Source organism: Pleurodeles waltl, chromosome 7, assembly GCF_031143425.1.
Source record: "Pleurodeles waltl isolate 20211129_DDA chromosome 7, aPleWal1.hap1.20221129, whole genome shotgun sequence".
NCBI classification, from domain to species: Eukaryota; Metazoa; Chordata; class Amphibia; order Caudata; family Salamandridae; genus Pleurodeles; species Pleurodeles waltl.
In genome coordinates, this window is record NC_090446.1 from 1,046,170,917 (window position 1) to 1,046,186,416 (window position 15,500).

General features: G+C 40.8%; 1 protein-coding gene across 1 annotated transcript in view; it reads right to left on the bottom strand.

Moving 5' to 3' along the window:
• Nucleotides 1-2,745: 2,745 nt before the first annotated feature.
• PSMD12 (proteasome 26S subunit, non-ATPase 12) overlaps nucleotides 2,746-15,500 on the bottom strand; it is a 124,948-nt gene continuing 112,193 nt past the window's right edge. The window contains exons 10-11 of the mRNA XM_069199902.1: nucleotides 15,202-15,279; nucleotides 2,746-3,067 (exon numbers count right to left, since the gene is read on the bottom strand). Coding sequence (XP_069056003.1) covers nucleotides 2,858-3,067; nucleotides 15,202-15,279 — 288 coding nt within the window. The 3' untranslated portion in view covers nucleotides 2,746-2,857. The remainder of the gene's footprint in view (nucleotides 3,068-15,201; nucleotides 15,280-15,500) is intronic.

The window sequence follows — 15,500 nt, forward strand, 5'->3', positions numbered from 1 at the left end:
TTAGAGAAATGAGTTGCAGACCTGATGATCTGCTCCGGGTTATTTGGAATGGTACTGTGGACAGTACCAGGAAGGGGTTCTTTACAATATGGAATCTGCATTCTCTGTGAGGGAGGCCAAGAAGAAAGCCCCAAAAAGGGGCAAGTGCCCGAGGGGGCTGCTGGAAGGAACTAAGAGGCGAAGTAGAGTGATGAGACAAAGCTGCAGAACATTGCTCAAGCAGACTGCCATGAAACAAAACAGGAGTTACTGGTGCTGAACAGCAGAGGGGATCGACCCAGAGCTTGGTGGGTGCACGTCCAAACCCAACAGCAGAAAGAAACAATATAACAATGGTGCCAAAACCTGTGCGCATTACCAGCAATAGGTGGAGTCACCATAGCTCATGACCCGAAGATGTCTTTGAAGAAAAACAAGCTGCACACGTCCAAGCTCAGGACGGCAGGAGTATACATAGCATGTGCATCTACAGCTACACATGCCACAAAAAACAATATTTTCCCGACTATGCCACTTCAGAGTCATTGTCCCTATCCTTTAGGATCACAACTGAACTGCTTGTCATAGGCATTGTTATTCATAGTCTATTTCAATGTTATGCATAGGAGCCTCCCAGCCAAATCACTATGCAAACCACAAAGAATAAAGAACTGTGTTGCCACATTAAAGGATTAAAAGGTTCAGACCACATAACCCTAGCTTCAATTTATCTATCAAGAAAAGGATTAACTTCAAAACATTGGTACCACATATTTCTGAGAGGCACAGCTATAAACTACTTTTTGAAATTATTGACCCACAGTTCCAGACCAGAGACGTACGGTCCGCCTCACAGACATCTCATACTATGCCCAGTAACCAAAAGAGTTTGGAGGAAAATCTGTCCACCATCAGGGTGTATATGGAACTCTTTCACAGTACCTCTGCAATGAGCCCCAACACCGGCCCCTAATGAAATCAGCTGAACACACTGCTTCCTCCAACCATTTCATCCTGGAAGTCTACACCTCACTAGTTGCCTCTCCCCCAATCCTGGGTGTCGAAGACATCATTTTCCTTACTAAAATCAGCCTCCAAATTGGAATGTTTTCTTTAAGAATAACCCATAAAGAGGTGTCTGCAGAGAGCTCATCTCCAGCAGTAACGTTAGCGGATAATATAAGATTAACATGACTAAAACTTATTCAAGAGGCTGTGTGTTTCCCCTCACTTGTTTTCTCCCACTTAATCTCCATCTGAAAAAAATCAAGGAATTGAAAATCCTTTTTATTGGGATTAAACCCTCTGGGATCTTTTGTTCCCTGCTCTGTATTCATGCGATGTTGCTGCAGTAAGACTGTCACTATCCATTCTCTCTCTAGATTTGGAAAAGTTTAAGCTTTTGATATCACCCATGCCAAACTATATTTTGGGGAAAGATGCAGTTTTATGTGGGTTAACTTGCTGTAAGTACGGAAGTAAATTAATGAGAATTATAATCTTTGCCCTGGCGAGTTTGTTATCATGTTACAATATAATGACATTTTGTATGCGACTAAGAAATTCAGACAAGATTATACTAGTTTGCACTCTTTCCTTATTCATTAATCTGGAGCTGAATTAAGTTTTCTTAGGGTCATGATCAACTACTGCTTCAAGTATCCTTTAGTGTGTGTATATGCAAAAGTGAATAACCATCAAGTCAAAATACAGGCAGCGAAATCTATTTTACAGTCTCACAGAGGTGTGGCATCAATATTTGCTTATGATGATCTAGGACAGATCCACTGTTATGGGTAATTCCTGGCTAGACAAAAGGGAATATATGTATATTATTATAAAAGTTTCAATGCAGGAAAAACACATTCTACACACTGAATATGGTTATATTTTCTAAAACCTATTAGAAGCTGCAAGTCAATGCTTTCCTTCAGTAAAAAAGTGTGCAGTTTATAGGTATTTTGTATGTCACAATCACACACAATTTCGTTCTAGCTTTCAATTATTTACTGGACATGCATATTATTGCCTTACTGGGTTCAAACAATTATCCGAAGGCAGGTGTCCTCCACTAGACTGGAGCTAACTTGCCATCAAATAATCTGTTCTCAGAAGACCAAACCATACTCCACATCAGCAATTCAGACATGCCGTAGATTTGCTGTAAATAATATGCAAGAAGCAAGGGCTTCAACTTTTGGCACGTTAGCACATACTTTTAGGAGTAGAAATGTCCTCAAAATCAACGTGTATTAGTTACTGATTCTTTCCAAGGTGACAGAATCTAGATAATTTAACCGTTGGAAAACCAGGAAATTAAGATAAAACTGACGACTTTTTTTTCTTCTTCTTTCTTTTTTTTTTTTTTTTTTTTAATTAGGTAGCTCTCAAGTTAGAGCATTACCATACTTAAATAAAATGACAACCGACATGTACACGGAGCTCTTGATATATTTATCATGTTGTCACATAATACAAGAACCACTGGTTTATGCTCCCTGGTGTATGTGTTTGTGAAACTGCTCCTAAATATTTCATATAACACTTTCTCAGCCTAGAGGAAAAAGGACACGCTTGAAAATAAACCTAGGAAGCTGATGACAATAGAAAAACACTTCAGGTATAAGTCAAAGTATTAGTTCTGATATACAGACAATCAGATATTTTTCGGTTGACAGTGATCTCCTCAATGGAGCAAAACAGATTAAAGAATGAGGTGAATATAAACAGCCAGGTTAATCACAATCAATATAGTGTCAATACACATTATTTCTTGTACTTTTTATTTTTTTTAGTATGAAAAAACAATATACACTGAAAAATGCAGTCTCTTCTAGAACCACAATTTTAAATGCTTTTTACAAGCATTACAGTCCCCTCACTGCAGATTATGTATCATTTCCTCTTTGGCAATGAGATGTGTAGTTTTAGTGACTAATGCCATCAATGAATTTAGCTTCTGAGACCAGTCATTTAGAATGTCATTGGGGTCCTTGGGCCTCTGAAAGTTGATAATTCCTGCCATCCGGTCGACTTTCGCATAGATTGTTTTACTCACTACCAAGTTGGACAGGAACTCTTCAGATTCCTAGAAAAAAAACGAAAGAAAGAAGGCAAAGTTATTTACTTGTAATACTAGTTCTGCATTGCAGAACTCAATTGAATTAATAAATATTAGACTATTCCCACCTACGTGCGAATACCCCAAAAACATTTTCAAACAGTGACAATCTTTCATGGACAAAAGAAGATACACTAATAAAAGCCTATCTGAGGCTAACTATACATTTTTAAGATGCTTCCTTTTAAAAATTAAATGAAGAAAACAGGCCTCGAAAAATACTCTTTCCCACTAGTTATGGGGAGTCTGATTTTCTCAGAATGAGCTATTTTAGAGCCTACTGGCCAGTTCTGGCGAAAGAGCTTGAGCAGGTAAAAAACAAGTGTCCTGGTCTTTCGGAAAGAAAAAGAGCACTAAAGAAAGATGCCTTTAAAATCTGTTTTTATTTAGTCACAATTGCTGTCCGTGCAAAGCCAGAGGTCCAATGTCAATTTATGTCTTATTACAAGCTGCTGCTTATATTATTCTAATGACTCTTCTTTCTCAGACTGGAAAGTTAAGAGGATTTTGTGAAATGAACCGAGAATCGTGCTGGGGTTTAGAGACGGTGAAATTAAAGGTTGTCAGTTTTTTCCTAACACATTTAAATAGCTTCTAAGTGCACTGTAAAAATATATATATTTTTTTAAATGTCAGCATTTACGAAAGCACTTTTTTGTTATTCTGAAGTGCGATGGAAACAAAGTTTAACAGGATCAAAACAGAATCAGAACACTTTACTAGGTGATGTGCAAATGATAAAGATTTGCTAAAACCTCATTGCCACACATCATCTGCATGCTATATAGTTTTAGCAGTAAAACGACAGGTCACTGGAACGTTGAGAAACCTTCATGCCTCCCCCAGATGACAATGCCATCAGTGAACTAAGAGGCAAGTTAGGGGACATGAGTAGCCTTTGTGTGGGCTAGATTCTGATATTGAGCAAAAGTTTAGTCTAATAACTCAAACTAATAGAACTCAGATATTAGAAGGTGCCCCTATATCTGATAGTGAAGAAAATGCGACTCAATGAAATAACATATTTGCCTAGGATTACACAATTTGAGACCAGTTTATGAGTCAGGCACATTGCTGTTAGGTCGAGTAGATTCTTCAACGCCGTAGACCTAAAGGTGTGGTAAAAATGTTTATGATTTGAGGTGTGAGAATTTTGGAAAACAGGCAAAACATTACAATAAAGGCAACTTCAGCCAGACAGTGTGTGTGGAAAACAAACACTGCTCCTGAAAGAAGCTGGACACTGCCAGCCATATTCAATCATGCTTTCTACTAGCAGTTGCTAAACTGCCAGTTGTTAGCGTAGGCTTGAATAGCCTACTATATTACATGTTAGCAAGCTTGAAAAGAGGTGAAGAATTTATATTTATCACTTCAATATTTAAGATGCAGAGCTAGACTTGCAAGGAATTTTTTATTCTGCGTAGTAGGATCATCACTGATAGTCAGAGAATATATGTATACAATGACCAGCATATCCAAAGGCACTGCGGCCTCAAAGGTTTGAAAAATTAAACGACAAGGTTTCGCTCATAAATTAAGCAAAGCAGTTTGCCCTGCTATTTTGTCCACTTTAGTGTCTGAAGCTAAGCAATAGTGCGCCCTTTTACATGAGGCTGAGTAAAGTACAGAGGTTGTGTTGTGTAGAAACCACCAGTGCAAGGAATGGTGTGAATAAAAGCTCCCGACACCTTAAAGGACTTTTCCATGAAGTTGGCCAGCCGAGCTGCATAAATCATTCTCTTCATGTACTCTTTTAGCCTTCTTAGGCTGTGAAATTGGCTTAAGTATTTCTACTTTTAGTTGGCAAGGAAAATAATTAAACAAAAAATACTAAGACATGTAGCATGGATAACCAAACTCAGATAAAAGCGTACAACTTACAAACTGTCACAATTTAAAAACATGCAGTTTGAAGACAGTGCGGACAGGAATATCTGAACGTTCATGACAAACAATCAAGATTGTAAAATGGAAAAATACTGGACTTCTAAACTAGCAAATCAACATGTTTTCTCCTAATACCAACTGGCGACTCCAAAATTCCTGTATAACTTTACAAATAGGCCCAGCCCAAAAGAACTTCCAAAGGGTGGGGAAAAAAAGGGATTTTTTTGAGTGAAAATCCCTCACCCACCAGGGTTACCCCTTGGTGGCATGCTTCATCATTGGATTTCCTCCCATTCTGCTGCAGACCGACGGAATACGTGGGAGCTCTGTTGTAGTTTCAGCAATGTTAATACTAGGAGGGATAGGAGTGTGGGGGGGGGGGGGTCTTAAGCGAATTAAAAATACCTGCCTCTGGATGTTATTACTAATTTAATATGTCTCACAGGGGCGGTATGGTTAAGAGAGGGGCGTGGGAGGTGGGGTATATTATGTACCTTACATCCTAATCAGTCTACATATTTCGGAGTCTACCCTTAGTCTCCTCTTCAGGACCAAGGTGGACTCCCTAGTGTCACTCCTTCGTGAACTAACACTAGTTAAAGCATTAACATTAAATGCTCTGTGGTATGATGTGGTACCTACAACTAAAGAAAAATAATACCAAATGGTAACGATGTCCTTCTGGAAAAACCTGTAGAAAACAAAAGAATGAAGGTTGCTACTTGTATTACTTGTGGGTGTGGAGCTATTACAACCACCACCCGCTTGTGGAAAAAGGCACTTGTGAATTACATAAAATAGACAAATACAAGACATACTACACTTAGAAAAACATATCAACACACTTCAACACGTGAGGCACCTCTAAGAAACATGTGGTACATGCGTGACCTACTTTTTAATGTCTGCGCTTTCGCATCATAGATCCTCTGGAGAGGGAGGTGTGCTTGTAGACACACTGAAAATATATGCAGCATAATTAGTCTCACCGAATGGGCGCAACTGCTGCGTGTAGTAAAAAGTGTTTAGCGCACTTACTTCGTCAAAGCGACAATCCCACTTTCTGCCCATTGCTCACTTCCCCGGGGTCCGGTATTTAAGGTTAATGCAGTTGATGGATCTCAACTGGTTGACGCATGTGGCACTAGACTGCTAAATGTCCAAAATGGCGGCCGTTAGTGTGCCGAAGTGGGGCTGCAAAGGCCACTTTCTTGGGTACCCCTCAGATATGCCTGTTATATCACAGAACTCCGTACATAGGGGAAAAGGAAGAATGGAAAAAGTGAAAGGAGGCTCTACTGTCTCAGGGGAGTAATGATAATAGGACTCCCGGTTATGAACTTGTTAAAGGTGTAAGAAAGGATGACCGCATACATTAATAGCCTTGTCAGAGGGAGAGGTAACCTGCTGATTGTTATAGCGTCCCGCTTGTCAGGGTAAACCAGATGCTAGTGTTGCATTAACTGGCCCCAGGGGATATTCTCATTGAGACCACGTTGGTGTGTGCACAATTTAAAAACCCAACGTTATCTTTTGAGCAGGAAGGATTTGCTCTTAATCTCTTTGTGATGTTCAAGGATAACCTATCAGTAATCCTCCACTGTGTGTGCATTATCAATGTAATGAGTGGACATTTTTGTGGTGGCACCGCCACATCTCGAATTACTCTGATGTTCACAGATGTGAGTTTTCACTTTGCCGGTGGTCATTCCTATGTAATGTAAAATTACATGGGCACGTAATCATATAGACTACTCGCTGGGTGTTGCAGTTGGTGAAATCCTTGATTTCCCACGTAGTGTTATCAAAGAAAAAATACCCTTTTGGTCGCATTTGTCAAATTGCACACGCTGCAGTTCCCACATGGGTAGTGTCCTATGGGTGGTAGTAGGAGGTTGGTGCTGTCCAGTTTTCTCTTGACAGGCATGAGCGGGTGTGTACTAGCATGTCTTTTATACTTTTGCCACATTTGTGGGAAAACACTGGTTTGGGAAAATTCAAACGCCCATATTCAAAATGCGCAAATGTTTGTTTATAAACTTGCTCACTTGATTAAAGGCTACACTGAATGTTGTGATACAAATAGGTCTTTCTTCTTTCCCCTTATGAGGAGGAGTGTCCAGGAGAGCCTCTCTGTTATTGTTGTGTGCTCGTTTCATGGCTCGATTAATGATTTTGGGGGGTATTTCCTCGCCTCCAATTTCGATGCAAGATTCTGGGATTGTTGTTTGTAGTCAGACACCTCAGAACAGTTCCTCCTTAGTCTGAGGAACTGTCCAAATGGGAGGTCCTCCCTCAAATGCTGGGGTGGGCACTTTCGAAAAGTAACAAACAGTTCTTAGCTGTCGGTTTCTCATGGGTGGTGCTTTTTAGGGCTCCATTGGTTGCTATGATGTTAAGATCCAGAAAAACCATTGGTTCCTTGATCTTCGTAAGAGTGACTCTCCCGAACTGGTCCAGTCTATTGAGCCACTCTAAAAAAAAAAAAAAAAAAAGGTATCACGTCTCTTCCCCTTTCCAAATGACCAATATGTCATCAATGTATCTTTTCCATAGTGCAATGTTATCTTTATATGGGTTAGTAGTTTTTAGAATTGTCTTTTTCTCAAGATGGCAAAGGTAGTGACCGGCTAGACTTGGAGCAAAGGTGCTTCCCATGCTTGTCCATGTTTTTGAAAGTACAGGTTGCCTTCAAACTCCAAAAAGTTTTTTGTTAAAGCCCAGAAGCAGTATTACATTACCACGTTGTGTGGTGTATGGTATTCCCAATTTATATAAAAAATGACCTCCTCTATTATGCGTAAAGTGTCAGAGTGAGGGAGACTGGTGTACAGGCTTTCCACATCCAAACCCAACAGTGTTTCATTTGTAAGATCGAAAGGTCTGTCTTTTAAAAGACACAATACATCTTTCCTGTCTTTAAGGTATGTGTCTGTGTTTTGGACTATGGGTCTAAGGAAGGCATCATCAAAACAGGACAAGGGTTCCAAAACTGAGTTAATTCCAGATACAATAGGTCTACCAGGACATGTTTTCAGGTTTTTATAGAAGTAGGGAGTCACTGGACTTTTGTTGATTAGGAAATCACCTTCCTTCTGGGAAATACAGTAATGCTGTAGCGCTTGCTCCACCATACTGGTGATCCTAGTTTTCAGAAATTCAGTGGGGTCTTCCTGTAGTTTCTCAAAGTTTTGTGTATTGCCCAATACTCTCAGACACACTTTCTGATAATTTTCTGTGGTCTGGATGACCAGGCCCCCCCACCTGTCTGCTGGTTCTATGACTATATATATTAGCTAGTTCTTGTAGCACTTTTTCATCTCTTGTTGTATTATGGAATACCTTTAGAGTGCCAGGATCAATCTCATTGATGTCCTTCAGGACTGTTTGTTCAAAGGGAAGAATTTCTACTGGAAAGGATGCATCAGGGGCGTAAAAGAAAATGTCACTTACCCAGTGTACATCTGTTCGTGGCATTAGTCGCTGCAGATTCACATGCTGTGCACAGTCCGCCGTCTGGTGTTGGGCTCGGAGTGTTACAAGTTGTTTTTCTTAGGAGAAGTGTTTTCGAGTCACGAGACCGAGGGACTCCTCCCACTTCGGTTCCATTGAGCATGGGCGCCGACTCCATCTTAGATTGTTTTCCCCGCAGAGGGTGAGGTAGGAGTTGTGTATGCTAGTAATAGTGCCCATGCAATGGAATGAATACGTATGTACAAAATGAAGGTTAAAGTAATATATTTACAAATGTACAAAAGTTGAAGATCTACTTCTAAACGGCTACAGGCTCCCGGGGAGGCAGGTGGGCGCATGTGAATCTGCAGCGACTAATGCCACGAACAGATGTACACTGGGTAAGTGACATTTTCCGTTCGGTGGCATGTGTAGCTGCAGATACACATGCTGTGCATAGACTAGTAAGCAGTTATCTCCCCAAAAGCGGTGGTTCAGCCTGTAGGAGTTGAAGTAGTTTGAAATAAAGTTCTTAGTACAGCTTGACCTACTGTGGCTTGTTGTGCAGATAACACATCTACACAGTAGTGCTTAGTAAATGTATGAGGCGTAGACCATGTTGCTGCCTTACATATTTCGTTCATTGGAATATTTCCTAGAAAGGCCATAGTAGCACCTTTCTTTCTGGTTGAGTGTGCCTTTGGTGTAATAGGCAGCTCTCTCTTTGCTTTAAGATAGCAGGTTTGAATGCACCTAACTATCCATCTAGCAATGCCTTGTTTTGAAATAGGATTTCCTGTATGAGGTTTTTGAAAGGCAATAAATAGTGGTTTTGTCTTTCTAATTAGTTTTGTTCTGTCAATGTAGTACATTAGTGCTCTTTTGATGTCTAATGTATGTAGTGCTCTTTCAGCTACGGAATCTGGCTGTGGGAAGAACACTGGTAATTCTACTGTTTGATTTAAGTGGAACGGTGAGACAACCTTTGGTAAGAATTTTGGATTTGTTCTTAGAACTATCTTATTTTTATGTATTTGAATAAATGGTTCTTGTATGGTAAATGCCTGAATCTCACTCACTCTTCTTAGAGATGTGATGGCAATGAGAAATGCAACTTTCCACGTTAAGTATTGCATTTCACAAGAATGCATGGGCTCGAAAGGTGGACCCATGAGTCTTGTTAAGACAATGCTGAGGTTCCATGAAGGAACAGGTGGTGTCCTTGGTGGTATAATTCTCTTTAGGCCTTACATAAAGGCTTTAATGACTGGTATTCTGAATAGTGAAGTTGAGTGAGTAATCTGCAGGTAAGCTGATATTGCGGTGAGATGTATCTTTATGGAAGAAAAAGCTAGATTTGATTTTTGCAAATGTAGTAAATATCCTACTACATCTTTTGGAGATGCGTGTAATGGTTGAATTGGATTGTTATGGCAGTAACAAACAAATCTTTTCCATTTATTTGCATAGCAGTGTCTAGTGGAAGGTCTTCTTGCTTGTTTTATGACCTCCATACATTCCTGTGTAAGGTTTAAGTGTCCGAATTCTAGGATTTCAGGAGCCAAATTGCTAGATTCAGCGATGCTGGGTTTGGATGCCTGATCTGTTGTTTGTGTTGTGTTAACAGATCTGGTCTGTTGGGTAGCTTGACATGAGGTACTACTGACAGGTCTAGTAGTGTTGTGTACCAAGGTTGTCTTGCCCATGTTGGTGCTGAGTTTGAGTTTGTTTTGACTCAATCTGTTTACTAGATATGGAAGGAGAGGGAGAGGGGGAAAAGCGTACGCAAATATCCCTGACCAGTTCATCCACAGAGCATTGCCTTGGGATCGCTGGTGTGGGTACCTGGATGCGAAGTTTTGGCATTTTGAGTTTTCTTCTGTTGCAAATAGGTCTATTTGGGGTGTTCCCCAAATTTGAAAGTAAGTGTTCAGTATTTGGGGTGAATTTCCCATTCGTGGATTTGTTGGTGATCCCGAGAGAGATTGTCTTCTAGCTGGTTTTGGATCCCTGGAATAAATTGTGCTATTAGGCGAATGTGGTTGTGAATCGCCCAATGCCATATTTTTTGTGTTAGGAGACACAACTGTGTTGAGTGTGTCCCCCCCTGTTTGTTTAAATAATACATTGTTGTCATGTTGTCTGTTTTGACAAGAATGTATTTGTGGGTTATCATGGGCTGAAATGCTTTTAGCGCTAGAAATACTGCTAACAGTTCTAGGTGATTTATGTGAAACTGCCTTTGATGTATGTCCCATTTTCCTTGGATGCTGTGTTGATTGAGGTGTGCTCCCCACCCTGTCATGGAAGCATCTGTTATGACGTATTGTGGCACTGGGTCTTGGAAAGGCCGCCCTTTGTTTAAATTTGTACTGTTCCACCATAGAAGCGAGATGTATGTTTGGCGGTCTATCAACACCAGATCTAGAAGTTGACCCTGTGCATGTGACCATTGTGATGCTAGGCACTGTTGTAAGGGCCGCATGTGTAACCTTGCGTTTGGGACAATGGCTATGCATGAAGACATCATGCCTAGGAGTTTTAATACAATTTTTGCTTGTATCTTTTGTGTTGGATACATGGCCTGTATTACCTTGTGAAATGTTTGAACCCTTTGTGGACTTGGAGTGGCTATCCCTTCTGTTGTGTTGATTGTCGCTCCTAAGTATTGCTGTGTTTGGCACGGCAAAAGGTGTGACTTTGCATAGTTGATGGAGAAACCCAGCTTGTGAAGGGTCTGTATGACATACTTTGTGTGATATGAACACTTTGTTAGCGTGTTGGTTTTGATTAACCAGTCGTCTAAGTAAGGGAACACGTGTATTTGCTGCCTCCTGATATGTGCAGCTACTACTGCTAGGCATTTTGTAAAGACTCTTGGCGCGGTTGTTATTCCGAATGGCAACACTTTGAATTGGTAATGTATTCCTTTGAATACAAACCTTAGGTATTTCCTGTGTGAAGGATGTATCGGTATATGGAAATACGCATCTTTTAGGTCTAATGTTGTCATGTAGTCTTGCTGTTTGAGCAGTGGGATTACGTCTTGTAATGTGACCATGTGAAAGTGGTCTGATTTGATGTAGGTATTTAGTGTTCTGAGATCTAGTATTGGTCTCAGAGTTTTGTCCTTTTTTGGTATTAGAAAGTACAGTGAGTAAACTCCTGTGTTTTTCTGTAGACTTGGTACTAATTCTATTGCGTCCTTTTGCAGTAATGCTTGAACTTCTAGTCCTAGAAGATCTATATGCTGTTTTGACATAGTGTGTGTTTTCGGTGGGACGTTTGGAGGGAATTCGAGAAATTCTATGCAATAACCATGCTGGATAATTGCTAAGACCCAAGTGTCTGTTGTTATTTCCTCCCAAGATTTGTAAAACTGGCTTAGTCTTCCCCCCACTGGTGTTGTGTGAAGGGGTTGTGTGACTTGTGAGTCACTGTTTATTTTGAGGGGTTTTGGGACCTTGAAATTTTCCCCGATTTCTTGGGAATTGGCCTCCTCTGTATTGTCCACGAAAACCTCCCCTTTGATATTGTCCCTGGTAGGTAGGTGGTCTTGTTTGTGAGGTGTTGGTTTTTGTGGGTTGACCTCGAAACCCTCCCCTAAAAGGTGTCTTCCGAAATGTGCCTCTGCTCTGCGGGGAGTACAGTGCGCCCATGGCTTTGGCCGTATCGGTGTCAGAGCCTGTTGTATTTCTGGTTTGAACCCAGATGTGCGCAGCCATGCGTGCCTCCTTATTGTGACTGCAGTGTTTATTGTCCTTGCAGCTGTATCCGCTGCATCCATGGAAGACCGTATCTGATTGTTCGAGATACTTTGTCCCTCTTCCACCACCTGTTGCGCTCTTTTTTGAAACTCTTTGTGTAGGTGTTCGATGAGATGTTGCATTTCATCCCAATGAGCCCTGTCGTATCTCGCCAAGAGTGCTTGCGAGTTGGCGATACGCCACTGATTTGCTGCTTGTGCTGCAACCCTTTTTCCCGCTGCATCAAATTTGCGGCTCTCCTTGTCCGGAGGTGGTGCGTCGCCTGATGTATGCGAGTTGGCTCTCTTACGAGCTGCCCCCACAACTACTGAGTCCGGTGTCAGTTGTGTTGTAATAAATATAGGGTCTGTGGGTGGTGCCTTATATTTTTTCTCCACCCTTGGAGTTATGGCTCTGCCTTTAACTGGCTCCTGAAATATTTGTTTCGAGTGCCTTAGCATTCCTGGGAGCATGGGAAGGCTTTGATAATGGCTATGGGTGGAGGACAGAGTGTTAAAGAGGAAGTCATCCTCAATAGGTTCTGAATGTAGTGATACATTGTGGAATTCGGCTGCCCTAGCGACCACATGTGCATATGATGTACTGTCCTCAGGTGGTGACTGTTTAGTTGGGTACGACTCTGGGCTATTGTCCGATACTGGAGCGTCGTAGAGGTCCCATGCATCTGGATCATCCTGGCTCATTGTGGTATGAGCTGGTGAGTGTGTTAATGGTGGAGTTTGCGCCGGTGATGCATGAGTTGATGGTGGTGGAGAAGGTGGTGGAGTTACTTTCTTTACCACCTTTGCTTGTGGTTGCTTGTCTCCTTGTTGGAAGGCAAGTTTCCTTTTCATCTTGATTGGGGGAAGAGTGCTGATCTTCCCTGTATCTTTTTGAATAAAGAGCCGCCTTTGCGTATTCAGTCGGTCGTAGCAAGCCTCGTTCTGCAGTAGAACGGGAGGAAACCGAATGATGAAGCATGCCACAAAGGGGTCATTCTGGTGGGTGATGGATTTTCACACAAAAAAAAAACCCGACCCCCTCTCCCACCCTTTGGACGTTCCTTTGGACTGGGCCTTTTTGTAAAGTTATATAGGCTCCAAGGAGGACAGACTCAGCCCTAAAAATCCTCCTTCTCCCTCTTTGTTAGTATAACCCCAAAATGCCTCGAATTGAAATCATATAGTGCACTGAAGGATGAAAATGTCCCTCACTATAACATTCTCATTCCTTCCGGGCTCAGTGGTATAGGCACTTACACTAGTAAAACATTAAACGGCAAGCATTAAACACCATGCAAGGCAGTGTCAGCTTTTCTTTTTTTAAGTAAGACAATACAGCATAAACCAGGAGTATTTCACCTAGTTTCTTTTTAATTAATGCTCGCCTCAGCACATACCCATTTAAGGCTCTTACTCTGGGCAGATGGAACAAACTATCTTTGAGTTTCACCAGTCTGGACTCTTTAGATTATTACAGCTTCCATCCTATATTCCAATTATTCACTTTACAAAGAGAACTACATGGCATAATTAGGTGTAGTGTCTTGTAATGGCTACTTTGTACCTCAGCTATGAGCTGCATTCACAAGGTAACAGTGACTGCCAACTGTTAGCAAGGATTTCTTTAGCCAGTATGCTTCACACCCTCAGGTTTGCTAATCCGAACCTCACTGTGCTTTAAATCTTACTAGTCTCACCTTTTCATGCAAAAACATGAGCTTTTTGCAGACAATTAGCACAATTTCACAAACATTTGAGACCCCCCAGAAACGGGTACTAAGAGGCCTTACCCAGCACATATCACCAGCAATCACTTATCAAAATAATTGTTTGTAGCACAATGCACATTTCATACCAAGCAACGCTACAAGAACCTTTCACCTGAATTTCTTTCATGTCTTCATTCGGCTTGACATCAAACCACAACTTGTATGGTGATTCAGTATACTATAAATAACAATCAAAATAAGCCAATGCTGAGGAGGACCCTTCTCTTCTTAAGGGGACACCAAATCTGAAGTTAGCGCTTGGATAGCTTACACAACAGATTCCAACTTGAGTAACCTTATTTAGCCAATTACTAAACCAATACTCTCACTTTACCTTTTTTCACAACTGTTTTAAGTGTGAAAAATACGCTGATGATCAAAATCAAGATAATATATGGTAAAATAATCAATACATGTTGGCATGAAGATGCACGGACAGCACATCAGCAGCGGTTGCCTTGATACATACCAGTCGCATTAACCCTTAAGTATTTTTTTGCACCTGGGATAGTATATCACAGTTGTTTAGAGTGGGAGCAGTTTGCCTACCTACTTTTTATTTATTTTTTTTAAACAAAACTACATTGCTTGGCGTTACTGGTTGTTACACATTTATAATAGTCAAACAACAATACCTTCTCCACTACCCCCAGCATTCCTGCACATCGATCCACTTAACCAGTGGCAATGCTGTTTCATATTATTGTCATGCTTCAGAGTTCTAAATGCACCAATTTTATTTCTAATAATTTAGAAGGTTGGGGGCTGCATTTTATTTCGTTCTACCTTCCACTCTGAGGATTAAAAGCAAAGGGTAAACCTCTTTCGTTACACCTCCATTATCAGCTACCAATCAAGCAGTAACGTGTTACCCCATTTCTTCTGGGTTCTGTTTCTGGAATTTCGTAAAATGGGGTAATCACAATGGCCTGATGCATTTAAAGACCCCACAAATGTTAACACTTTTGGATCTCCACACGAACTTAAAGTATCCAGAGGCAGCAGCAGAATATTAATACTTGAAGGTCTTTCAAAGATTGTGGAATAAAGTTCAAATTTCACCCCTCACTGGCATGGCTAAAACAGTTAAACATAAAATAGAACGTAATTCTTGTATGCAATATATTATTCCAGACTTTTCAAACATCACTGGGCTCCCAAGACCTGCGTTAAATAAAAGGGCCATGCTCCTACTTCGTTTCCACTCTTCAGATTAAAGGAGTAAGTAAACAGACACTTACATCAACAGAGAGATCCAGCATTTGTGCCAACCGCTTCATCGTAATTCGTGTGTAATACTTTGCCATTATTCTAATATTCTGAAATAAACAAAAATATGCTCAGGCAAAATGTTTATATCATGTAACAATAGATCATGAGTTCTTTTTGGTCTGTGGCAAAAAACCACAAAGAATATGCATCACACTGGCAGGCTCATGAAGGAATATATTACTTACCCTATATGCATTGGTTTGTAGCATCTAGTGCTGCAGATGCACATGCTCTGTACTCGTGTCATTTAGTGTTGGACTTTGACATT